At 34.8% G+C, this 23,525-nt stretch overlaps 3 protein-coding genes across 9 annotated transcripts; all 3 read left to right on the plus strand.

Annotated features, from left to right (window-relative positions):
* The first annotated feature begins 340 nt into the window (after positions 1-340).
* Positions 341-2,824, plus strand: LOC120183544 (serine/threonine protein phosphatase 2A 57 kDa regulatory subunit B' beta isoform-like). Of its 2 annotated transcripts, none has more exons than XM_039188226.1 (2): positions 341-1,573; positions 2,472-2,824. In XM_039188226.1, the coding sequence occupies exons 1-2, from the start codon at positions 470-472 to the stop codon at positions 2,781-2,783; spliced, it is 1,416 nt and encodes a 471-aa protein (XP_039044157.1). In that variant the 5' UTR covers positions 341-469; the 3' UTR covers positions 2,784-2,824. The 2 variants fall into 2 exon arrangements, with proteins under 2 accessions (XP_039044157.1, XP_039044158.1); XM_039188227.1 differs by having other exon boundaries at positions 2,452-2,613.
* A 1,293-nt stretch (positions 2,825-4,117) lies between these two features.
* On the plus strand, positions 4,118-6,181 carry LOC120183547. 2 transcript variants are annotated; one of them, XM_039188228.1, is made up of 6 exons: positions 4,118-4,422; positions 4,506-4,610; positions 4,851-4,932; positions 5,356-5,422; positions 5,536-5,610; positions 5,641-5,829. In XM_039188228.1, exons 1-4 carry the CDS (start codon positions 4,279-4,281, stop codon positions 5,367-5,369), a joined length of 345 nt encoding a protein of 114 aa, XP_039044159.1. In that variant the 5' UTR covers positions 4,118-4,278; the 3' UTR covers positions 5,370-5,422; positions 5,536-5,610; positions 5,641-5,829. The 2 variants fall into 2 exon arrangements, with proteins under 2 accessions (XP_039044159.1, XP_039044160.1); XM_039188229.1 differs by lacking the exons at positions 4,851-4,932; positions 5,536-5,610; positions 5,641-5,829 and adding an exon at positions 6,009-6,181.
* Positions 6,182-7,106: 925 nt separating this feature from the next.
* On the plus strand, positions 7,107-18,910 carry LOC120183542 (disease resistance protein RPV1-like). 5 transcript variants are annotated; one of them, XM_039188220.1, is made up of 11 exons: positions 7,107-7,215; positions 7,317-7,820; positions 7,928-9,026; positions 9,102-9,142; positions 9,240-9,480; positions 9,582-10,439; positions 10,530-11,242; positions 11,328-11,442; positions 11,516-11,881; positions 12,222-12,290; positions 12,877-12,899. In XM_039188220.1, the coding sequence occupies exons 1-7, from the start codon at positions 7,148-7,150 to the stop codon at positions 11,235-11,237; spliced, it is 3,519 nt and encodes a 1,172-aa protein (XP_039044151.1). In that variant the 5' UTR covers positions 7,107-7,147; the 3' UTR covers positions 11,238-11,242; positions 11,328-11,442; positions 11,516-11,881; positions 12,222-12,290; positions 12,877-12,899. The 5 variants fall into 5 exon arrangements, with proteins under 5 accessions (XP_039044151.1, XP_039044150.1, XP_039044152.1 ...); XM_039188219.1 differs by having other exon boundaries at positions 11,529-11,881; XM_039188221.1 differs by having other exon boundaries at positions 10,530-11,236; positions 11,529-11,881.
* The last annotated feature ends 4,615 nt before the right edge of the window (positions 18,911-23,525 follow it).

Here is a 23,525-nt window from a genome sequence, read left to right on the forward strand (position 1 = left end):
TTTGAATAAATACTATCTTGTAATCTATCTCGTACTATTAAAAAAAATAGAACCACATTTGGATCATAATTGAAGGACGTCTAACATAATTAATCCAATAAACTTTGATTGAACTAAAAAGTTCTCCTCTCTTTTTCACTTCCACGTGGAAATTGGATTTTACCGATTCTTATCTCCAAGCCACGTGTATAAAAGACAGCGTCAAAAAAAAGTTAATTCATTTTTATTTAAAATTTTATTTATAATATCATGATATTTTAAATATTTTTTCACTTTTTTTTTATTTCGTCATCGTTGTTTGATTTGTTAATAGGATTTCAGATCAGAATTAGAAAATCTTATAATTTATTAATATTTTAGTTATAGAGAATTGTTTGATGTAAGTAGTGTCATCGAAACTTCAAAAATCACTAGTGTCGGATGTTTAATATCTATTCCGATTGATCGATTCAGTTGTTTTCAATCCAAAATGTTTAAGAATTTTAGGAAAGGAGGACAACGGAAGCATTCTAAAGCTGACGCACCGGATGCACCCGTGAATGGATCCGGTACACTCGGATCGGGTCAGTTACCGAGTCCCCGTGACCCGCTACCAAGCCTCCCTCCGATGACGAAGGTGGAACCCCTGCCGTTATTCAAAGACGTCTCCAAATCAGAGAGGCAGACTCTGTTCTTACGAAAATTACAGATTTGTTGCTTCCAATTCGATTTCACGGACTCCTTGAAATCGGTACGACAGAAGGAGATCAAGCGGCAAACATTAATTGAACTCGTCGATTTCATCCAGTCCGGAACGGGCAAGATCGCCGATGTGTGTCTCGGAGAGATGATCAAGATGGTAAGAGTCAACATTTTCCGATCCCTTCCGCCGGGGTATCACGAGACAACGGGACCGGAAGGCGGCGATCCCGAAGACGAGGAAAACTATTCGGAACCCGCATGGCAGCATTTACAGATCGTTTACGAGCTCCTCTTGAGGTACATCGTCTCCTCCGATACAGAAACCAGGTCCGCCAGGCGATACATTGATCACACCTTCGTCTTAAAGCTGCTCGATCTGTTTGATTCTGAAGATTCAAGGGAAAGAGAGTATATAAAAATGGTTCTCCATCGGATTTACGGTAAATTCGTGGTGCATCGCCCGTGTATCAGGAAAGGCATAAACAACATATTCTATAGGTTCATATACGAAACCGAGAGGCACTGCGGCGTCGGCGAGCTTCTCGAGATCCTCGGAAGTATCATCAATGGCTTCACGGTGCCGATCAAAGAAGAATACAAGCTATTCCTTACGAAAACATTGATCCCTTTGCATAAGCTGAAACAGCTCTCGCTTTATCATCAGCGGTTATCTTATTGCATCGTCCAATTTGTTGATAAGGATTATAAGTTGGCTGATGTAGTTGTTAGAGGGTTGTTGAAGTATTGGCCATTGGTTAATTGTCAGAAGGAGGTTCTCTTCCTAGGCGAACTCGAGGAAGTTCTCGAAGCCATGCAGTTCGCCGAGTTCCAGCGATGCACGGTTCCTCTCTTCCGACGGGTTGCTCGGTGTGTTAATAGCCCCAATTTTCAGGTAACTTTGAAGGCTTTTGTTCTTTATAGATATATATAATGGTATCGAACCTAGTTAAAAATTTTGATTCAGCTAAGTTGACAAGGTGTATTTTATACCTTAAAATTTATTTTAAATATTTTAAAATCAATTATATGAACAAGTCGAATTATTTAAATTTACATTTAAAATTTATTTATAAATATTTATAATATTTTAATAAATTTCAATTTAAATAATTTTTTATAATAATATATCAAATATGTACATTTATATTTTCGAGTCAAATAAGATTTAGGATAAAGTATATAAATGATCCATTGACTATAGGATACTACTTTATTAAGTTTTTTTACTGTTAAAAGTTACAAAATTATCATTTGACTATAGAATGTTGCTTTGTTAAGTCCCTCGACTATTAAAAGTTACAAAATTATCATCTGACTATCATTATATTCTAAACTCATCATTTTCCGCTAAAAAGTTGACGGTTGCCTAAGTATGATGTTAACAAGATGACCCCAATATGATAATTGTTTGAGATTCTAGGATTAAATTTTATTATATCACAGTCAGTATGTTAATGTTCAACTCAGAATATTATTAGTTTTTTAACATAAAAGGATGAGGTTAGCGCATCGGGTGACCATTTTGTAACATTTTATAGTTGAGAGATTTAACAAAATAACACTCTAGAGCTAGAAGATCATTTGGTAAATTTTAATGGTCAAGGGACTTAATAAAGTAGTACCTCATAGTCAGGGACCATTTCTATACTTTACCCTAAAGTTTATAAAATTATAAATTGAGTCAAATATTTTAACAAGGAGTCGAATTGAAAAATTGAATTTGTTCTTGTGGACTCTAATTTTGTTTTCCTGAAGCTCTGGTCCTACTAGGTGAGGGTTTTGTGTTGCAGGTGGCGGAACGAGCCCTTTTTTTCTGGAACAGCGAGCACATCGTGGGCTTAATCTCGCAGAACCGGAAGGCGGTGTTGCCGATCATGTTGGAGGCGTTGGAGAAGAACATCAGAGGTCATTGGAATCCAGAGGTTCACGGGTTGACGGTCAATGTGCGCAAGATGTTCATGGAAATGGACCCCGTGTTAGTCGACGAGTGCGAGAGACAGCTCGAAGAGAAAGCGGCCAGAGCAGACGAGATGGAAGAGCAACGGGAAATGGCATGGAAGAAGCTGGAAGAAGAGGCAGCTAAGAAAGGTGGAGGAGGCTAAACGAGTTCTGCTATTCCCTTCTCAGTTTTGATGGTATGCTATGTTTTCTTTTTCCCTTCGTCTCTATTCTTTTCAGAATTATATATATATATATATATATATATATATTCGTCGGAATTCGGCGGCGGGGAATGTAATTAAGAATGTCTGGAATCTGTTGGTTACAGGCTGCTGATCAAATAATCCTTGAGGAACAACTTGTATCTTTTTGTTCTTCTCTGCAAATTAAATCATGTTAGATTTACATATTGGAACACGAGCTTAGGGATATGATTCTTTAAAAACTGACGCTCATTTTCATTGCAAATGTATACAATAACCTATGATAAATTTACCATTTATATTTGGTACATATCTAATCATGAATTTAATCAAATAAAAGGTATTGAATCATTCAATTCATTTTTTGTCTTTTTTTTTATATTTACATTGGAATGTATAAAAACCTTTGATCATTTAAATAAAAGAAATTATAAGTTAAAGATTTATTTTTTTAATTATAACTAATTACAATATGGGTAAAGTACACAAATGGTACATTGACTATAGAGTACTTGATCATTAAAAGTTACAAAATGGCCCTCTGACTATAGAATATTATTTTATTAAGTCATTCGACTATTAAAAGTTATAAAATGATCTGACTATTCATTATGTTCCAAATAACAACAATTTCTCTACCACCGAAATCTTCGTGTTAAAAATATATATTTATATATATAATTACACATATATAATTATATATAATATGTTAAAATAGTGATAAATTTGGGACCATATACTATTCACATTATTATTCACAAAATAAATAAATATAATGAAGACTATTAGATTATATTTAAATAATTATTTTAATCTTTAAATTTTGAAAAATTATTAAACCTTTTAAATTATATTTAAATAATAATTTTAGAATGTTTAAAATTTGCTTAAATTAGGAATTTAGTATTTAAATTATCATATTTGGTCTATTTAGTATATAAACTTTTAATTTTTTTTTAAAATATACTTAAATTTAATGTTTGTTTCATTTTAGTACCTTGTTCAAAATTTAACGTTAAGTTTTAAAAAATTGAAAGTTTAAATACTAAGATGAGCCAAAACTAATAGATTAGGTATTAAATGAGTTAAATTTTTAATGGTCGGATACTAAAATGGAATGAAAATTAAACGTTAGGCATGATTGTAAAAAAATGAAAGTTTAGGTCTTAAAACGGACTAAAACTGATAGTTAGATACTAAATGTGTAGCTTAACCTTAAAATTTTAGTGATTAAAATAATTATTTCAGTATATTTAATGACCTTTATTATCCTAAATAGAAAACCTGCTTCGATAAACCACAGTTTAAAAACCAGGTGAGATGAGCCACAATTTCTCTATTGAACTAATTTCCATTCATTTCTTATCATCATCTTAATTCCAATCAGGAATTCGTTCAAAACCCAGAGTTGAATTCGTTTCGATCCTTAACTAAAACAATTAAAAACCAAAGCATGACGAAGAAAGGAGGTGCTTTGTTGCAAAAGGATGTTCCATGGCCGGCCTCAGCTGGAAAATCTATTCCTAGAATCCACCACTCCCCTGTTCTTCGTCTACGTCAAACCCCTAATTCCAATTATGCCATCGACATCATGAAGATCATCCCTTTATAATCAATTTTATTTTCTTCTAAAAAGAAGAAGAATATGATGAATTTAGATTTTTGTTTTGATTTTTGCAGCACTCGGACCCTATAGGAAGTGGGTTACCGACAGAGGCTATTGCGGAAGCAGCTGGACCCGAATGCATCGTCCCGGGCCAGATTATTAGATTGCTTGGTCTTAAGGTATTCTTGTTTCATTCCTTTTGGGGAAAATATGATTTATGTTCTTTTTTTTTGCCAAGATGGGAGTTTTTTTATCAGTCTATTATCATAATCTATAACTAGTTGTATTAGCAGCTTAAGTACAATTAAAGGGACTTCTAGTTTGGAATTTTGATATGAAACATTTGAGGAAGTTCAACTTATTTTGCTCCATAAGTAATCTTATTCTACTATGAAAGGATTTATCTCGTGTTTGTGCAGATTTTGAATGCCGGTAGACGGGTTGAAGGCCTCTTGTTGGCTGTTGCATTCGATTTTAACGAAACAAACTTGTGTCATGTTTGTATGTTGTGTTTGTAACCTTTGTTCCATGGTCCTCTTCCTCTTTCTAGTTTGCTTTGAGAGCCTCTAGGCTCTAGTGATGAGGTCTTTCTAGATGTATCTATTTAACCATTTGATTAAAATTATATTTTTAATTTTTAACCTTTGGAAGGGTACAACAACCGTATGATTTTGATGTTTGGTCTAATGGTTAATTTCTTTTGAAGTAATTTTCCGGAGTAATGCGCATTTTTGCAGAAATACAACATTAACTCGAAAGATATACTTTGCAGTTTCATCATCAAAGTGAAACTGAGATACTGTTGCTTCCTTTGTCTACCCGAAGCATTGCATCTGTTTTACAAATAGCTTCCTTTGCTTATGTCTGGGGTGTAAACCTTGCCTGCTACACATTTTTTAATTTATTTCTTCTCGGTATTGACAGGTGTGGCCAAATGAAGTTAACACAGTTTTTGGAACCAGTCAGTAAAGAACTAAAGTTGCTTGGAAAGGTAAAAATCTGTATTTTTTGATGTTCTCTTTCTAGCACACATGGAATGGTCCACTTATCGTGTAGCTGGCATCCATAATAAGGAACTTATGATGTTAATGACCATATTTTCAGGGTAGTTGCATCTGAAATTCGAAATGAGTCAATATAATTAAGAAAAGCTTTTTAAGTATTGAGATGGAGATGTTTGTGATGAAGTAGAAACGTGTTATTTTGTAGCCAATAGGCCCAAGGGATTCATATAGCATTTTGTCTTTAACATTGATTTCGATTGGATGGAAATGGGGTTCCTCTAGTTTGTAATGCTGTCCAGAGCTATGATAATCATACTCGGGTGTAAGTGTCAAATATGGGTATGTATCTTCCACGTGTAAGGTTGGATTGTTCTAAATTCATCTATTTAGAGGATCCTTGGAGGTCGTATCTATTCATATGTTGAACACGAGCACTGGACATGCATACTTCAAGTAAAAACGAAGTACACGAGCAACATGGGTCCAGAGCCCTCAGACAAATGGTCAAAAAGACTATCGATGTAAAGTATATGCATCTGATAATATTTCATGTACTTGCTAGTGTTGTTGCAGTTCATGGATGATGCCGTCAACCTCATGAATAAGTTGTTTATAGATCGCTAGCGGCTTTATAAGCTATTGAAAGTAGAGGGAGCAGCTAAAAGGGCTTATAGGCGGGATTTCGGATTTTTGTTGCAACACATAGACCAAAGAGTGACTGTTTTTGCTATTTCCGTACACATGATATTATTTATTTTTATTAAGAAAGGGAATAAATTGATCAAACAAGAACCATGTCATTCAAATTCAAATTATCTATCAATCTGGAATAGGATTGCTTAATTTCAATCGAAATAAAATTAAATAATCTTATTCCGAACTATTGACGTCAATTGATAACACGATAATTTATAGAAAAACCAAAATTTTAGAAATTTGAGGATTAATTTAAAATGATGGTCATAGTTCGGGGATCAACTACAAAACAAAGTAGACGCAACAGACTACAAAGGTCAGGCAGCTGTGAGGCTATAGCAACAAGTAGAGCTGCTGCTGCTCTTTGCCAGTCCGCACTGAGTTACAAGGAAACTAGGATAAATGCTATGCATCGTTCATTTCTGATTTCTACCCAGTGAGTTGTTGTGAAGTAGCTTGGGAATATAAGTGCAAACTCGATTTGTACTTCGACCATTTTTGAAGGTTTAATTATGCTTTTCTCAGCTGTAGGCACTGGTTGATCTTGATCATGGCTTGATCTGCCATAGGCTTGTAAAACTATTATGTTTGGATGTTGGACTATGTAATTTGAAGTTTCGAAATTTTAAATTCGTGTGTATTTTTAATTAATAATTTAAAGAAAAAATCGAGTACCGGGTACCCGTAATATCCGGATCGAGACACGAATCGAGAAATCAATTACCCGAATATCCGATACCCGAAAACCCGAGTATCCGGATTTGAACACCCGTAGCTGCAAGTTTCCTCCGTAGAATTCAATGTTTACTTGACCAGTCTCCCCCTTTCGTTTTCTAAGAAAAGAAATTTGTGTTCAGAAAATGGTAGGAAAAATATCAACCGTAGAAACCAACTTGTGAGCAAAACTAGTTCAAATTTGTTGACTCACTCGACTCGATTTAACATCACCCTAACCCCAAGTACACGCATCTAACTAAAGCAATTGAACTATTTATTTCAAACTCTACCTCTTGCTGATGGACAAAGCCTTCTCAAATACATCATTTCTTCTCTGTAACCCCATATTTGTTTCCTTGGAAAATTGGTCTATTTTGCTCTCTTTTTTATGTTCCTACTTCCTATACCATACTTTGATTGTTTATAGTTTCTTTCTGGATATTGAGAGATCTATTTTCTGATTTTCAGCACCAGATTCTTCATCATGTCATCGTTACCTTCAACCTCATCATCTATTCCTACAAGGATATACGATGTTTTCTTGAGTTTTAGAGGCGAAGATACCCGCAACAACTTCACAGGTCATCTCTATGATGCTCTAAAACGGAGTGGAATTGTAACTTTCAGGGATGATCCAAAGCTGGACACCGGTGAAGAGATCGCACCGGAACTCTTCAGAGCCATCCGACAATCGTGGTGCTCGGTAATCGTTTTCTCGGAAACCTATGTCTTTTCAGGTTGGTGCTTGGAGGAGCTTGCCGAGATTGTTAAACAAAAGAACGAGACAGGACATAAAGTATTCCCAGTTTTCTACAACGTGGAGCCATCTAGTTTTAGAAAACAGAAAGAGAAAGTTGAAGAAGCTTTTGCCAAACATGAAGAAAGATACAAGGAAGATGAAGACAAGATCTTAAGGTGGCGAAATGCATTGACTCAAGTGGCAAACATCAAGGGATGGCATTTAAATGACAGGTGATTTAATGATTACAAATTAAATTGTTGTTTTTCGGATCACATGTTATAGATATAATATTATATGTTTAATTGTAGGAAAAGAACTAAATTTTGTTTCTTCGTAGGCCCGAATCAGAATTTATTGCAGACATTGTAAGAAAAATATCCGCAAAACTATGTCAGACGTATCCAATTGTTCATGATGAGTTGGTTGGAATTGGTTCACGCTTGGAAGAGTTGTATTCGAAAATAGAGATTGGGGAAGATGATGTCCGCGTTATAGGAATTTGCGGAATGGGCGGCATCGGTAAAACAACTCTCGCAAGAGTTGTTTACGACCAAACGTCTTCTCATTTTGAAGGTAAAGGCTTCATCGCTGATGTTCGAGAAGTTGCAGGGAAATTCGGACTTGTTTCTCTACAGAAGCAACTTCTTTTCCAGGTCTTGTCTGATGAAGGTTTCAATTTTTTCAATGTTCATGAAGGGAATGCCATAATTAGCCACAGGCTGTCTCACAAAAAGGTTCTTGTTGTTATTGATGATGTGGACAATGAACAACACTTGAAATGCTTGGTTGGAAGGCGTAATTGGTTCGGATTAGGAAGCAGAATCATTGTAACAACAAGAGATGAACATTTGCTCCAATCTTACCGAGTCGATGATGTGTATAAGCCTACAACATTGAATGACAATGATGCACTTCGGCTTTTCAATTTGAAAGCTTTTGATAGCCAGACAGTACCGGAAAATGTTTTCATTGAGCTTTCTAAACATGTTGCAAAATATGCGGGTGGACTTCCTTTAGCTCTTGAAGTTTTGGGTTCATTTTTGTGTGGTAGAGATGCAACTCAGTGGAAAAGTGCAATCGAAAGGCTCGAAAAAGATTCTAACAAAGAAATTATCAACAAGCTTCGAATCAGCTTTGATGGATTGGAAGAAAGGGAGAAGGATATATTTCTAGACATAGCATGCTTCTTCAATGGGGAGGAGAAAGATTTTGTAATCAAAGTATTGGATGGTTGTGAGTTTTTCCCGGATATCGGAGTCGATGTTCTCATTAAGAAGTCTCTACTAACAGTTAATGAAAACAACAAACTGTGGATGCATAACCTGCTACAAGAAATGGGAAGAAAAATTGTTAGGGAAAAATGTATTGAGGAACCCGGAAAACGTTGTAGATTGTGGGAGGAGAAAGATGTCTATCATGTGCTAGCCAAAAACACTGTATGTACTCATTCCACAGAAATTATATATTATTTATGTCGTGTTTTCTGATGTTCTGTTCTTGATTGCTTTTAGGCTACAGAAGGGATTGAAGCCATGATCATTGGCAATGAAAGGTATAATATTCATATTGTTATCAAGTAATGCTTTGGTATTGGATGCCTTTGTATATTTTGAAGTGAATTTTCGTTCTTTTACCTATGGCTATATCAGGGAATCGAAGAAGATGCTGAATTTGAATGTGGATGCCTTGTCGAAGATGAAGAAATTGAGATTGCTCAAAGTCCTTTGTCTCTCAAACTGTGATGACCTCAAATATCTTTCTAGTGAGCTACGACTTTTAGATTGGACAGGATATCCTTTAAGATTCTTGCCTCCAAGCTTCCAACCCGATAACCTTGTTGCTCTTCTCTTGCCATACAGTCGCATCGAACAACTATGGAAGCGAAACACTGTAATAATTCATTCATGCCATCCTTCTTTTCTAGCTTTATCGGATTGGTTTCTTGATCAAGTTTTTCTCTTTTATCTCTAATTCATCATCGGTTTCAACAGCTCTTGTACAAGTTGAAGGTGCTCAACCTCAAAGGGTCTCGAAACCTGATCAAGACACCAGACTTCACAACCACCACAAATCTGGAAATATTGATATTGGAGGGTTGTATAAAAATAGTAGATGTTCATCCATCGATCGGAGTTCTTTCGAGGCTTGAAATTTTGAACTTAAGAGGCTGCAAAAGTCTTAGGAATCTTCCAACCAAAGTAGGAGGGTGCAATTCTCTTAAAAGTCTTGATGTTTCTGGTTGTTATAAAGTTGATAAATTGCCAGAGGATTTGCAGCAAGTAGAGTTTCTAGAAGAGCTTGACTTGAGTGGAACAGCCATTGTAAAACCGCCATACTTCGTTTTCCGATTTAAGAATCTTAAGGTTCTGTCTTTCAATGGGTGCAAGGGATCAGCATCTAAGTTTGGAACAAATCTACCTCCTCTTTTCCAGGTTTTCCAAAGAGGAAGTATGGAGTCATTGCCTCTAATGTTACATTCATTGTCAGGTTTGACATCATTAACTAGCTTGAAACTGAAGGACTGCAATCTTTGCGAAGGAGATATTCCCAGTGATATTTCTTCTCTATCCTCTTTGATAACTCTTGATCTCAGTGGTAACAACTTCGTCAGTGCACCTTCGCCTATTTCTCTATGTTTCAAGCTTCAATATCTGGGATTGTCAAATTGCAAGGAGCTTAAACATTTGAATGGGTTATGTACAGAAGGTGTAAACATAGATGGTTCTTTTCTGGAACTAGTTCCTAATAAGGTATGCAATTCAGTGGGTGGACCACGGTTTAGGGGTCTTCACTGCTATAGTTTGGCTGAGAGTATCGATGTTTCTACATTGCAGGGAAGACATATTAAGGTCAATTAATCTCTCTTTCGCTCTTATGAAATCTCATGCTTGAATAATTTTTAGTTTTAGTCACCAAGTAACATAAGTTGTATTTTGCAGCACCATGCAATTTCAAGAAAAGAGTTTGATGCTGTTGTACCTGGAAGTGAAATCCCAAAATGGTTCAGCCATCGAACAGATGACTCCTCGATCAAGATACCACTGCCTAACAATATTCAAAATGATAGTCAATGGATGGGAGTTGCTTTCGCCTGCGTTTTTGTCGACGATGATGGTTTGAGGCATGATGAACTCACTTGTGAATTTGTTATCCATCATAGAAAATCTGGACGAGCTAGTTGTGATGGATCTGTTTCTGGGTTTAAAAATCCTCAGCATGTCATATGGAGATCCTGGATTTTTAATAAAGAATATTTCCAACCCATGATAAAGGACCATTTTTATCATACTTTTGTGCCGCGCGACTCATTATATCCATTTTACTACGAGGATAAATTTGGTGAAAGTGAAAATGAGGATTCACTTACAACAGATTACTCGAATCAGGTATTCAATGAACTTCAATTGTCGATAACATCAGACGACTGTGCCAAATGTGTTAAGGTGAAGAAATGCGGAGTTCGAATAGTATATTGGAGAGATTTGGAAGATACCAATGAAGACTCAGCCGCAAATGAATCAATAGCTATTGGCACCCTTATAAAGCGAAAACGTAGTGTCTGTGAAGAGACAGAGGCTGAGCCACAGCAAAAAAGGATGGAAAAGTTTTTCAATTTTGTAACGGGACGACCGGGGAAGAAACATTAGTTATGGTCATACATACATTTACAATCTTTTACTCAATGTATACATACATACCATATTGCATTCTGATGATCAATGGAATTTGAAACGCAGGTGCTGTCGAAAGTTGTACGATTCCCTTTGAACTCACCGTCTGAAGAAGAGGATGACATTCTAAAGACTCCCCCGAGGAAAAAGAAAATGGAGAAGCAGAGAAAGGCAAAACGAGGTGAGAAAGTATATCAGCTTGTTTTTTTAGTATTCTTTTGTAATAACTCTTTGAAGATTTCATTCTAATGCAGCTTACTATTTCAGGAGACAGAGGAGAAAATTGTGGCTATGTTCAACCAAGTCCTGGATCTTTGAAAGGCACTGCTAGGAGCCCTGGAAGAGCTGTTTGAGCTGCCTTTATGAACAAAAATCTATGTTTCTGACAAGCCCATTTGTGGTTATCATGGTTGTTGCAATTGTATGATTGCAGGTATGGTTAACGTTCAATTGTCTCCGTCATCACCGCATTGTGATGAAGTGAAACAATGTAAGATACAGCATTTGCAAGGTTCCAGAAGAGCTTGTAGGTGACCAATAATGGGTTGTTCCTTTTGACTACAAAGAATTTTCGGTACTTGACTCTACCAAGGTCACTTGAGGAACTCTTCTAAGATACGGTTAGTCTAATTGCAGGGTCTAAGATTTAACCATAATAATTCATGTATTACAATTGTGTTTTCAAACCAAGGAACTTGTAGAGAAAGATATTTGGCCTAATGGTTAATTTCTTTTGGAGTAATTTTCAGGAGTAATGTGCATTTTCTCAGAAATACAACATAAACTCGAAAGATATACTTTGCCTTTTCATCTTCAAAATGAAGCTTAGATACTGTTGCCTCCTTTGTCTTCCCAAAGCATTGCATCTGTTTTACAAATAGCTTCCTTTGCTTATGTCTGGGGTGTAAACCTTGCCTGCTACACATTTTTTAATTTATTTCTTCTTTTCGGTATTGACAGGTGTGGCCAATTGAAGTTAACACAAAGTTTGTGGAACCAGTCAGTAAAGAACTAAAGTTGCTTGGAAAGGTAAAAATCTGTATTTTTTGATGTTCTCTTTCTAGCACACATGGAATGATCCACTTATCTTGTCGCTTGCATCCATAATAAGGAACTTTTGATGTTAATGACCATATTTTCAGGGTAGTTGCATCTGAAATTCGAAATGAGTCAATATAATTAAGAAAAGCTTTTTTAGTATTGAGATGGAGATGTTTGTGATGAAGTAGAAACGTGTTATTTTGTAGCCAATAGGCCCAAGGGATTCATATAGCATTTTGTCTTTAACATTGATGTCGATTGGATGGAAATGGGGTTCCTCTAGTTTATAATGATGTCCAGAGCTATGATAATCATACTCGGGTGTAAGTGTCAAATACGGGTATGTATCTTCCACGTGTAAGGTTGGATTGTTCTAAATTCATCTATTTAGAGGATCCTTGGAGGTCATATCTATTCATATGTTGAACACGAGCACTGGACATGCATACTTCAAATAAAAACGAAGTACACGAGCAACATGGGTCCAGAGCCCTCAGACAAATGGTCAAAAAGACTATCGATGTAAAGTATATGCATCTGATAATATTTCATGTACTTGCTACTGTTATTGCAGTTCATGGATGATGCCGTCAACATCATGAATAAGTCGTTTATAGATCGCTAGCGGCTTTATAAGCTATTGAAATTAGAGGGAGCAGCTAAAAGGGCTTATAGGCGGGATTTCGGATTTTGTTGCAATGAAGATGTTGCAGCACATAGACCAAAGAGTGACTGTTTTTGCTATTTTCTTTATTTCCGTACACATGAAATAGTCTGTGACGATCTATACATTGGATGATAACATTGAAGCTTTTATGAGTTTCCTTCACCAATTTGAACTAAAGATTTCATAACACTTTAGTTTTAATATAAGGCAAAATATTATTTATTTTTATTGAGAAAGGGAATAAATTGATCCACAAGAACCATGTCATTCAAATTATCTATCGATCTGGAATAGGATTGCTTAATTTCAATCGAAATCAAATTAAATAATCTTATTCCGAACTATTGACGTCAATTGATAACACGATAATTTATAGAAAAACCAAAATTTTAGAAATTTGAGGATTAATTTAAAATGATGGTCATAGTTCGGGGATCAACTACAAAGCAAAGAAGACGCAACAGATTTACAAAGGTCAGGCAGCTGTGAGGCTATAGCAACAAGTAGACCTGCTGCTGCTCTTTGCCAATCTGCACTGAGTTACAAGGAAACTAGGATAAATGCTATGCATCGTTCATTTCTGATTTCTACCCGGTGAGTTGTTGTGAAGTTGCTTGGGAATATAAGGGCAAACTCGATTTGAACTTCGACCATTTTTGAAGGTTTAATTATGCTTTTCTCAGCTGTAGGCACTGGTTGATCTTGATCATGGCTTGAACTGCCATAGGCTTGTAAAATTATTATCATTTCCTCTAGCTGCAGTTTCTCAGATGACTTTGGAAATCAAAGTTTACCTTTTTTTAACATAAAGAAAACTCTTAACTTTGTTTTGATGTTCCATAATTTAGACAGTAATTCTCAATGTAGTGCCCCATAATTGTGACCATGCTGCAAGTTTCCTCCATAGAATCCAATATTTACTTGATAAGTCTCCCCCTTTCGTTTTCTAAGAAAATAAATGTGTTCAGAAAGTGGTAGGAAAAATATCAACCATAGAAACCAACTCGTGAGCAAAACTCGTCAACTCAACCTCAAGTACACGCATCTAACTAAAGCAATTGAACTATTTATTTCAAACTCTACTTCTTGCTGATGGACAAAGCCTTCTCAAATACATTTCAGCTCTGTAACCCCAGATTTGTTTCCTTGGAAAATTGGTCTGTTTTGCTCTCTTTTTTATGTTCCTACTTCCTATACTATACTTTGATTGTTTATAGTTTCTTTCTGGATATTGAGAGATCTATTTTCTGATTTTCAGCACCAGACTCTTCATCATGTCATCGTTACCTTCAACCTCATCATCTATTCCTACAAGGAAATACGATGTTTTCTTGAGTTTTAGAGGCGAAGATACCCGCAACAACTTCACAGATCATCTCTATGATGCTCTAAAACGAAGTGGAATTGTAACTTTCAGGGATGATCCAAAGCTGGTCGCCGGTGAAGAGATCGCACCGGAACTCTTCAGAGCCATCCGACAATCGTGGTGCTCGGTAATCGTTTTCTCGGAAACCTATGTCTTTTCAGGTTGGTGCTTGGAGGAGCTTGCCGAGATTGTTAAACAAAAGAACGAGAAAGGACATAAAGTATTCCCAGTTTTCTACAACGTGGAGCCATCTAGTTTTAGAAAACAGAAAGAGAAAGTTGAAGAAGCTTTTGCCAAACATGAAGAAAGATACAAGGAAGATGAAGACAAGATCTTAAGGTGGCGAAATGCATTGACTCAAGTGGCAAACATCAAGGGATGGCATTTAAATGACAGGTGATTTAATGACTACAAATTAAATTGTTGTTTTTCGGATCACATGTTATAGATATAATATTATGTGTTTAATTGTAGGAAAATAACTAAATTTTGTTTCTCCGTAGGCCCGAATCAGAATTTATTGCAGACATTGTTAGAAAAATATCCGCAAAACTATGTCAGACGTATCCAATTGTTCACGATGAGTTGGTTGGAATTGGTTCACGCTTGGAAGAGTTGTATTCGAAAATAGAGATCGGGGAAGATGATGTCCGCGTTATAGGAATTTGCGGAATGGGCGGCATCGGTAAAACAACTCTCGCAAGAGTTGTTTACGACCAAATGTCGTCTCATTTTGAAGGTAAAGGCTTCATCGCTGATGTTCGAGAAGTTGCAGGGAAATTCGGACCTGTTTCTCTACAGAAACAACTTCTTTTCCAGGTCTCGTCTGATGAAGGTTTCAATTTTTTCAATGTTCATGAAGGGAATGCCATAATTAGCCAAAGGCTGTCTCACAAAAAGGTTCTTGTTGTTGTTGATGATGTGGACAATGAACAACACTTGAAATGCTTGGTTGGAAGGCGTAATTGGTTCGGATTAGGAAGCAGAATCATTGTAACAACAAGAGATGAACATTTGCTCCAATCTTACCGAGCCGATGATGTGTATAAGCCTACAACATTGAATGACAATGATGCACTTCGGCTTTTCAATTTGAAAGCTTTTGATAGTGAGACAGTACCGGAAAATGGTTTCATTGAGCTTTCTAAACATGTTGCAAAATATGCGGGTGGACTTCCTTTAGCTCTTGAAGTTTTGGGTTCATTTTTGTGTGGTAGAGATGCAACTCAGTGGAAAAGTGCAATCGAAAGACTCGAAAAAGATTCTAACAAAGAAATTCTCGACAAGCTTCGAATCAGTTTTGATGGATTGGAAGAAAGGGAGAAGGATATATTTCTAGACATAGCATGCTTCTTCAATGGGGAGGAGAAAGATTTTGTAATCAAAGTATTGGATGGTTGTGAGTTTTTCCCAGATATCGGAATCGATGTTCTCATTAAGAAGTCTCTACTAACAGTTAATGAAAACAACAAATTGTGGATGCATAACCTGCTACAAGAAATGGGAAGAAAAATTGTTAGGGAAAAATGTATTGAGGAACCCGGAAAACGTTGTAGATTGTGGGAGGAGAAAGATGTCTATCATGTGCTAACCAAAAACACTGTAAGTACTCATTCCACAGAAATTACATATTATTTATGTCGTGTTTTCTGATGTTCTGTTCTTGATTGTTTTTAGGCTACAGAAGGGATTGAAGCCATGATCATTGGCAATGAAAGGTATAATATTCATATTGTTATCAGGGAATGCTTTGGTATTGGATGCCTTTGTATATTTTGAAGTGAATTTTCGTTCTTTTACCTATGGCTATATCAGGGAATCGAAGAAGATGCTGAATTTGAATGTGGATGCCTTGTCGAAGATGAAGAAATTGAGATTGCTCAAAGTCCTTTGTCTCTCAAACTGTGATGACCTCAAATATCTTTCTGGTGAGCTACGACTTTTAGATTGGACAGGATATCCTTTAAGATTCTTGCCTCCAAGCTTCCAACCCGACAACCTTGTTGCTCTTCTCTTGCCATACAGTCGCATCGAACAACTATGGAAGCGAAACACTGTAATAATTCATTCATCCCATCCTTATTTTCTAGCATTATCGGATTGGTTTCTTGATCAAGTTTTTCTCTTTTATCTCTAATTCATCATCGGTTTCAACAGCTCTTCTACAAGTTGAAGGTGCTCAACCTCAAAGGGTCTCGAAACCTGATCAAGACACCAGACTTCACAACCACCCCAAATCTGGAAATATTGATATTGGAGGGTTGTATAAAAATAGTAGATGTTCATCCATCGATCGGAGTTCTTTCGAGGCTTGAAATTTTGAACTTAAGAGGCTGCAAAAGTCATAGGAATCTTCCAGCCAAAGTAGGAGGGTGCAATTCTCTTAAAAGTCTTGATCTTTCTGGTTGTTATAAAGTTGATAAATTGCCAGAGGATTTGCAGCAAGTAGAGTTTCTAGAAGAGCTTGACTTGAGTGGAACAGCCATTGTAATACCACCATACTTCGTTTTCCGATTTAAAAATCTTAAGGTTCTGTCTTTCAATGGGTGCAAGGGATCAGCATCCAAGTTTGGAACAAATCTACCTCCTCTTTTCCAGGTTTTCCAAAGAGGAAGTATGGAGTCATTGCCTCTAATGTTACATTCATTGTCAGGTTTGACATCATTAACTAGCTTGAAACTGAAGGACTGCAATCTTTGCGAAGGAGATATTCCCAGTGATATTTCTTCTCTATCCTCTTTGATAACTCTTGATCTCAGTGGTAACAATTTCGTCATCATACCTTCATCTCTTACTCTATTTTCCAAGCTTCAATATCTTGGATTGTCAAATTGCAATAAGCTTAAACATTTGCCTGTGTTTACAAGTACACAAGGTTTGTTCATAGATTGTTGTGCTTCTCTGGAACTTGCTCCAAATCTATCAATGGTATGCAACTCAGTGAGTTGGGCACGGTTTAGGGGTCTTCACTGCTACAAATTGGTCAAGAATATTGACATGTTATTATTGCTGAGAAGACGACATCTTAAGGTTGATTAATCTCTCTGCTGCACTTACGAAATCTCATGTTTAATTAATTTTTAGTACTACTAGTTATCAAGGGACATAAGATTTATTTTTGCAGCAACACGCAATTTCAAGAAAAAGGTTTGACGTTGTTATGCCTGGAAGTGAAATCCCAAAATGGTTCAGGCATCAAACAGTTGGCTCGTTGATCAAGATACCACTGCCTAACAATATTCGAAATGATAGTCAATGGATGGGAGTTGTTTTTGCCTGCATTTTTGTCGACGATGATGCTTCGAGGGATGAGGAACTCACTTGTGAATTTGTTATCCATCATAGAAAATCTGGACAAGCGAGTTGTGATGGATTTGTTTCTGGGGTTAAAAATCCTCAGCATGTCATATGGAGATCCTGGATTTTTAATAAAGAATATGTCCAACCCATGATAAAGGACCACTTTTATCATACTTATTTGCCGCGTGACTTATTATATCCATTTTACTCCGAGGATAAATATGGTGAAAGTGAAACTGAGGATTCACTGACAACAGATTACTCGAATCAGGTATTCGATGAACTTCAATTGTCAATAACATCTGATGACTGTGCCAAATGTGTCAAGGTGAAGAAATGCGGGGTTCGAATAGTGTATCAGAAAGACTTGGAAGATACCAATGAAGAGACTGCCGCAGATGAATCTATAGCTAATGGTCCCCTTGTAAATCGAAAACGTAGTGTCTGTGAAGAGGTAGAGGCTGGGCCACAGCAAAAAAGGATGGAAAAGTTCTTCAATTTTGTAATGGGACGACCAGGGAAGAAACATTAGTTATGGTCATACATACATTTACAATCTTTTACTCAATGTATACATACATACATACAATCTTGCATTCTGATTATCAATGGACTTTGAAACGCAGGTGCTGTCGAAAGTTGTACGATTCTCCTTTGAACTCACCGGCTGAAGAAGAGGAGGTTGACACACTAAAGACTCCCCCAGGGGAAAAAGAAAATGGAGAAGCAGAGAAAGGCAGAATGAGATAAGAAAGTATATCAGCTTGTTAATATTCTTTGGTAATAACACTGAGGATTTCGTTCTAATGCGGCTTACTATTTCAGGAGGCAGAGGAGAAAAATGTGGCTTATAGATGACCAATAATCGCTTGTTCCTTTTGACTACAAAGAATTTTCGGTAGTCGACTCTACCAAGGTCACTCGAGGAACCCTTCTAAGATATGGTTAGTCTAATTGCAGGGTTTAAGATTTAACCATAATAATTCATGTATTACAATTGTGTTTTCAAACTCAGAAACTTGTAGACAAAGATGTTTTGGGGATTAATAGCTTCTAAAGCCTTCTTCTCTGGTCTCAGCAATGCCATCTTCAAAGCTCCAATGCTTTTCTTTCATTCAACCCCTGTTGAGAGGATTCTGACCCGAGTACGATCGAATTTCCCGTTGTACCCATTTATGTTTCCGATATTTTCCTTGGTCCAATTGATCTGTTTGATATAAGTTAAACCAGCGAAAAATATAATGAGGAATCTGGAAAATGTTGCAGATCTCTATACAAGCAAATCTCTATTAAAGTGAAGGGTAAATTATGTTTTTTTTAGTACTTAAATTATCAGTTTTAGTCTTTTTTTTAGTTTTTAAATCTAACTTAAAACTTAAGTGATCCTGTTCCCATATGTAATGAGGTAAGGGGAGGTAGGATAGTAGGCTACCCCCAACGTCAGGTTAAGAGCAGCTTCCGTGGGAGACCTACCGACAATCAGAATTATGAATTGCCCACCGTGGGACTCGATCTCACGACCACAAGGTTAAGAGCCTTGCGATCTACCAACTGAGTTGGATGGAAAATTCAATTTCTTTAAATCTAAGTCAAATTAAATAAATAATAATAATAATAATAATAATATTCAGATCTGTTAAAAATTTAACCAATTTAATCAATGTCTATCTCTGAGTTGAATTTCTAATTTTTTTATTTAGGTTAACTACACAAATGATCACTTATGTTTGGGTTTTGTCCATTTTTGGTCATTGATTTCAAAATACATAATATATAGTCGCCTTCGTTTTTATTTAAATAAGATATGGTCACTTTTGTTTTTATTTGATTAAGACGTAGTCACCAAGGGTTAACTGTCGTTAACAGTTAACAGATTCGATGACGTTGCAGTTAAATATTTTGGTATAATCATACATTTGGTCCCTATTGTTTAAATATTATCTCAATTTAATCCTTTTAATAAATTAAAATGAATTTAATCCTCCTATCGAATGATGTCACGTGTCATTAATGTCACAACCAATGCTTGCTCTAAAATAGATAACATGATGTATATATTTTGTATCTTAGCGTATAAATATATACTTAACTTAAATTCATAACATTTTATATCTAGTAACTTCAAAAATATAGTTTTTATATTAACTTATTAGATATATTTTATTATTTTTTAATTTAGAAATATTTTATTTTTTATTTTAATTTAAAAATATATATTTTATTCTTATCGAAACTTTTAAGAATATATATTTAATTTATTTTAATTTATTAAAAGGATTAAATTGAAAGAATAGGTAAATAACGGTGACAAAATGTGTGATTATACTAAAAAATATTTAATTGTCACATCACCTAATATGTTAACGGAAGTAAGCCTGGTTATCACATCTTAATTAAATAAAAAACGAATGTGTCTTTTGAAATCAATGACTAAAAGTGGACAAAACATAAACATAAGTGATCATCCGTGTAGCTAACCCTTTTCGTTTTTAAAAAAAATAGAGTATGCTCTCACCTAAGTAAATGATCATGGTTGGTTTGTTAGGATGAGAATCTTTTTGGGTAGCCCATCATTGTCATATTTGCATGTTTTATATGTGCAACATGGCTTAGGTTTTCTGTCTTCGTCCATTTATCCTATTCTATCAATGTCCCACCTAAGAATGTACAGAAAAATAGCTATGAATAATATGTAATTAATATCAAAGTTGTATTAATGAATGGTTAATATATATATTTTATGCTTGAGAACGTACTTATAGTTGTTTTCTCCATGCTTTAATCAAAACTAATTATTGATGAAGAAAATCGTATTATATATTTCAAAGAGATTCCAAAATGGGAGGATCTTTGATACCTAATGCATTAAATCTTTCTAAAATTAAAATATGAACTTGCGGTTCCACATTATAAGCATCCACAGGGTAGTGGATGATGACTACAAATGTGTTGTTTCTGCTCGTCAGCCATGCCATTTTCCTTTCTTAATTTCGGTGCCAGGTTGGTTATTCCCGTCACGTGGCCTACACTGTGCATAGAAATCAGGGTAAGTTACGTGTTTAGCACTTAAACTAGCAGTTTTGATCCGTTTTAGTATCTAGAGTTTCAATTTTTTTCGAAATCATACTTAAAGTTCAATTTTTGTTTCATTTTAATACTCACGTTCAAAATATAACGTTAAATTTTCAAAATAATTGAAAATTAGGTACTAAAATGGACCAAATTAATAGTTTAGGTACTAAACGTATTAAGTTTTTAACGACGGGATACTAAAATTAAACGAAAACTAAACGTTAGGTATGGTTTTAAAAAAATCAAAAGTTTCCGTACTAAAACAGATTAAAACTGATAATTTATGTACTAAATGCGTAATTTACCCTAGAAATAAATAGGTTAAAGTACACTAACGATTCAATTGTCAACTCTAGCCTCGAGTTTGAATTTATTTTTTTAATAATTGATATTTAATTTATTAACTGATTAATTTGAATGAAATATTATAAGGGTTTATTATGAAACAAATAACTGTTAAAAGCGTCTAAATAATAACTCCACCCCAAGATGAGTGCTCCTATTCCAACTTCACCACAACTTCTGGTAGCATAGTCGAGACGACAAAATGTATTATATCCTGGCAAAAATTGGGTGACATAAATTTTGAGAATTCAAGAGAAAGTTAGGGTGAGATGAGTCGTTTATCATTATGATTGGTATTAAGTGAAAACGAATTATGTATACGGTTGAGGCATTCTATTAGACCAATACACTTGAATCTTATTCTACATAATCTGATCAATTCGACCAGACATCATCTATTTTTATTGTTCAACTCTTAAATAACACAAATTATCTCAATCTAATTTATTTTATTTATAATATTAAAAATTAAACTCTAAATTTATTTAAAGAATTTGTTGTCTCGTATTCACTCATCCTCGTGCAAAATTAAAGCTTCATTCATCATCAGCTTTTGGTCTTTACATATAACATATTGTTATCAAATTGAATTGCCCGTCCAGTTCAGTTGGTAGATTGCAAGGCTCTTAATCTTGTAGTCGTGGGATCGAGTCCCACAGAGGGCAATTCATAACTGGAGGTTTCCCACGGAAGCTGCTCTCAACCTGACGTTGGGGGCAGCCTACTATTCTACCTCCCCCTTACCCCATTATATATGGGAATAGGGTCAGCTAATATTGTGATCAAATCCAAAGCCCTTGTGGGTTTTTGAATTTTTTTCTCCAATAAGACAAACAATTTTATTAATTAGCTTAATAAGATATATAGAAGTTTATTAATTTGTTATGTCGACGTGATGAGTTTAAATATAAAATATTTTTTATTCAAACATTTTACTTCGATGTGATAAAATTTAATATAAAATTATATTTTATTGGAACTCATCATCTCGACGTGATGAGTTAAAATAAAAAAAATATTATTTGGGTAAACTCTTCACCTCAATATGACCAATTTCTTCAACAGTGTAACAAATGTCGTAGATCCCAAAATAAATTCCTATATGTTTTATTGAGCAAAATATATGTTTGCTCTATTGAGCCCAAAAAAACAGACAAAAATGTAGAGTATCACAAAATACGGCCCAAACAATGTGAGCCAGATTCACATGCTGGCCCAAATTTCTTCGGAAACAAACCAAACACTGCAGCAAACGGCCTTATTCATGACCGCCGCCGCCTTGTCCAGCATATGGCCCAAATATTTATATATATTTATTATTTTTATTAATAGATAATATATTATTACAATGAATATTTAAATATCTCTGCACTCGAATTCAAGATTTCTAGAGATAACAATCATTCATTAATCACTTAGGTCACTTGGTTCATATCATATAATATTTTAAATATATTTATAATAAATTATAGGATAAATTATGCATTTAGAACATAAACTGTCAGTTTTGATTTGTTTTAGTACTTGAACTTTCAATTTTTTCAAAATCATACCTAATGTTTAGTTTTCATTTCATTTTAGTATTCTATCGTTAAAAACTTGATGCGTTTAGTACCTAAACTATCAATTTTGGTCCGTTGTAATACCTAAACTTCCAATTTTTTCAAAACTTAACATTAAATTTTGAATGAGATAGTAAAATGAAATAAAAACTAAAAATTTTTAACGCCAAGATACTAAAATGAAACAAAAACTAAACTTTAGATATAATTTTTTTAAAAATGAACGTTTAGATTATAAATGCTTCAGACGGAAAATACTTATTCCAACTATTAATATAGATTCTTACGTTTAATTGTTGTACGTTGGTGGAGGGACTCTTCTTATGAGTATTAGCTAGGGGCGTATTCAATTCAGTTTGGTTTTTTTTAAAATATGAATCAAATAGAACTTTGCGGGTTTTAAACATGGGAATCAAAATCAAAATTGAATGATATAAAAATTACTGTTTTTGATTTTGTACAGTTAGGTAGTTTTTTACTGTTTACTATTTTTCAAACTCAACATAAAAAAACAAACTTAAAGTTAAAATATAGTTAAATATATAAATTTAAATTTATAAACAAATATTATTAGTTTTAATAGTTTATTTATTTAAAATTTTCTTATAATAAATTTAAAACTAATGTGTTTTGGATACTTATTATCTTTTATTTTTTTTATTCAGTTTAATTTTGTTCAAACATATTTTATATGGAAAAATTAAAATCGAATTAAATTACACATTTATTTTTTTAAAACTGAACCAAAATCAAACAACAAATTAAAAACTCGAATTGAACTAAATCAAATAAATCAATTAAAATAAATTGTTCGATTTTCTCGGTTTTGTGCTAACCCTATTATTAGCCTTAAAAAGCCCATATTGAACCCAAATTTGTCAATATCGAATTTAACCGACGACGACCCATAG

Source organism: Hibiscus syriacus, unplaced genomic scaffold (genome assembly GCF_006381635.1).
Source record: "Hibiscus syriacus cultivar Baekdansim isolate YM2019G1 unplaced genomic scaffold, ASM638163v2 tig00112789_pilon, whole genome shotgun sequence".
NCBI classification, from domain to species: domain Eukaryota; kingdom Viridiplantae; phylum Streptophyta; class Magnoliopsida; order Malvales; family Malvaceae; genus Hibiscus; species Hibiscus syriacus.

Coding starts and splice junctions, on each gene's coding strand:
- LOC120183544 (XM_039188226.1), top strand. CDS start 470: ATGTTTAAGAATTTTAGGAAAGGAGGACAACGGAAGCATTCTAAAGCT. Junction 1,574..2,471: donor TTAATAGCCCCAATTTTCAG/GTAACTTTGAAG, acceptor TTTGTGTTGCAG/GTGGCGGAACGAGCCCTTTT.
- LOC120183547 (XM_039188228.1), top strand. CDS start 4,279: ATGACGAAGAAAGGAGGTGCTTTGTTGCAAAAGGATGTTCCATGGCCG. Junction 4,423..4,505: donor ATGCCATCGACATCATGAAG/ATCATCCCTTTA, acceptor TGATTTTTGCAG/CACTCGGACCCTATAGGAAG. Junction 4,611..4,850: donor TTAGATTGCTTGGTCTTAAG/GTATTCTTGTTT, acceptor GTGTTTGTGCAG/ATTTTGAATGCCGGTAGACG.
- LOC120183542 (XM_039188216.1), top strand. CDS start 7,148: ATGGACAAAGCCTTCTCAAATACATCATTTCTTCTCTGTAACCCCATA. Junction 7,216..7,316: donor TTTGTTTCCTTGGAAAATTG/GTCTATTTTGCT, acceptor TCTGATTTTCAG/CACCAGATTCTTCATCATGT. Junction 7,821..7,927: donor GGATGGCATTTAAATGACAG/GTGATTTAATGA, acceptor GTTTCTTCGTAG/GCCCGAATCAGAATTTATTG.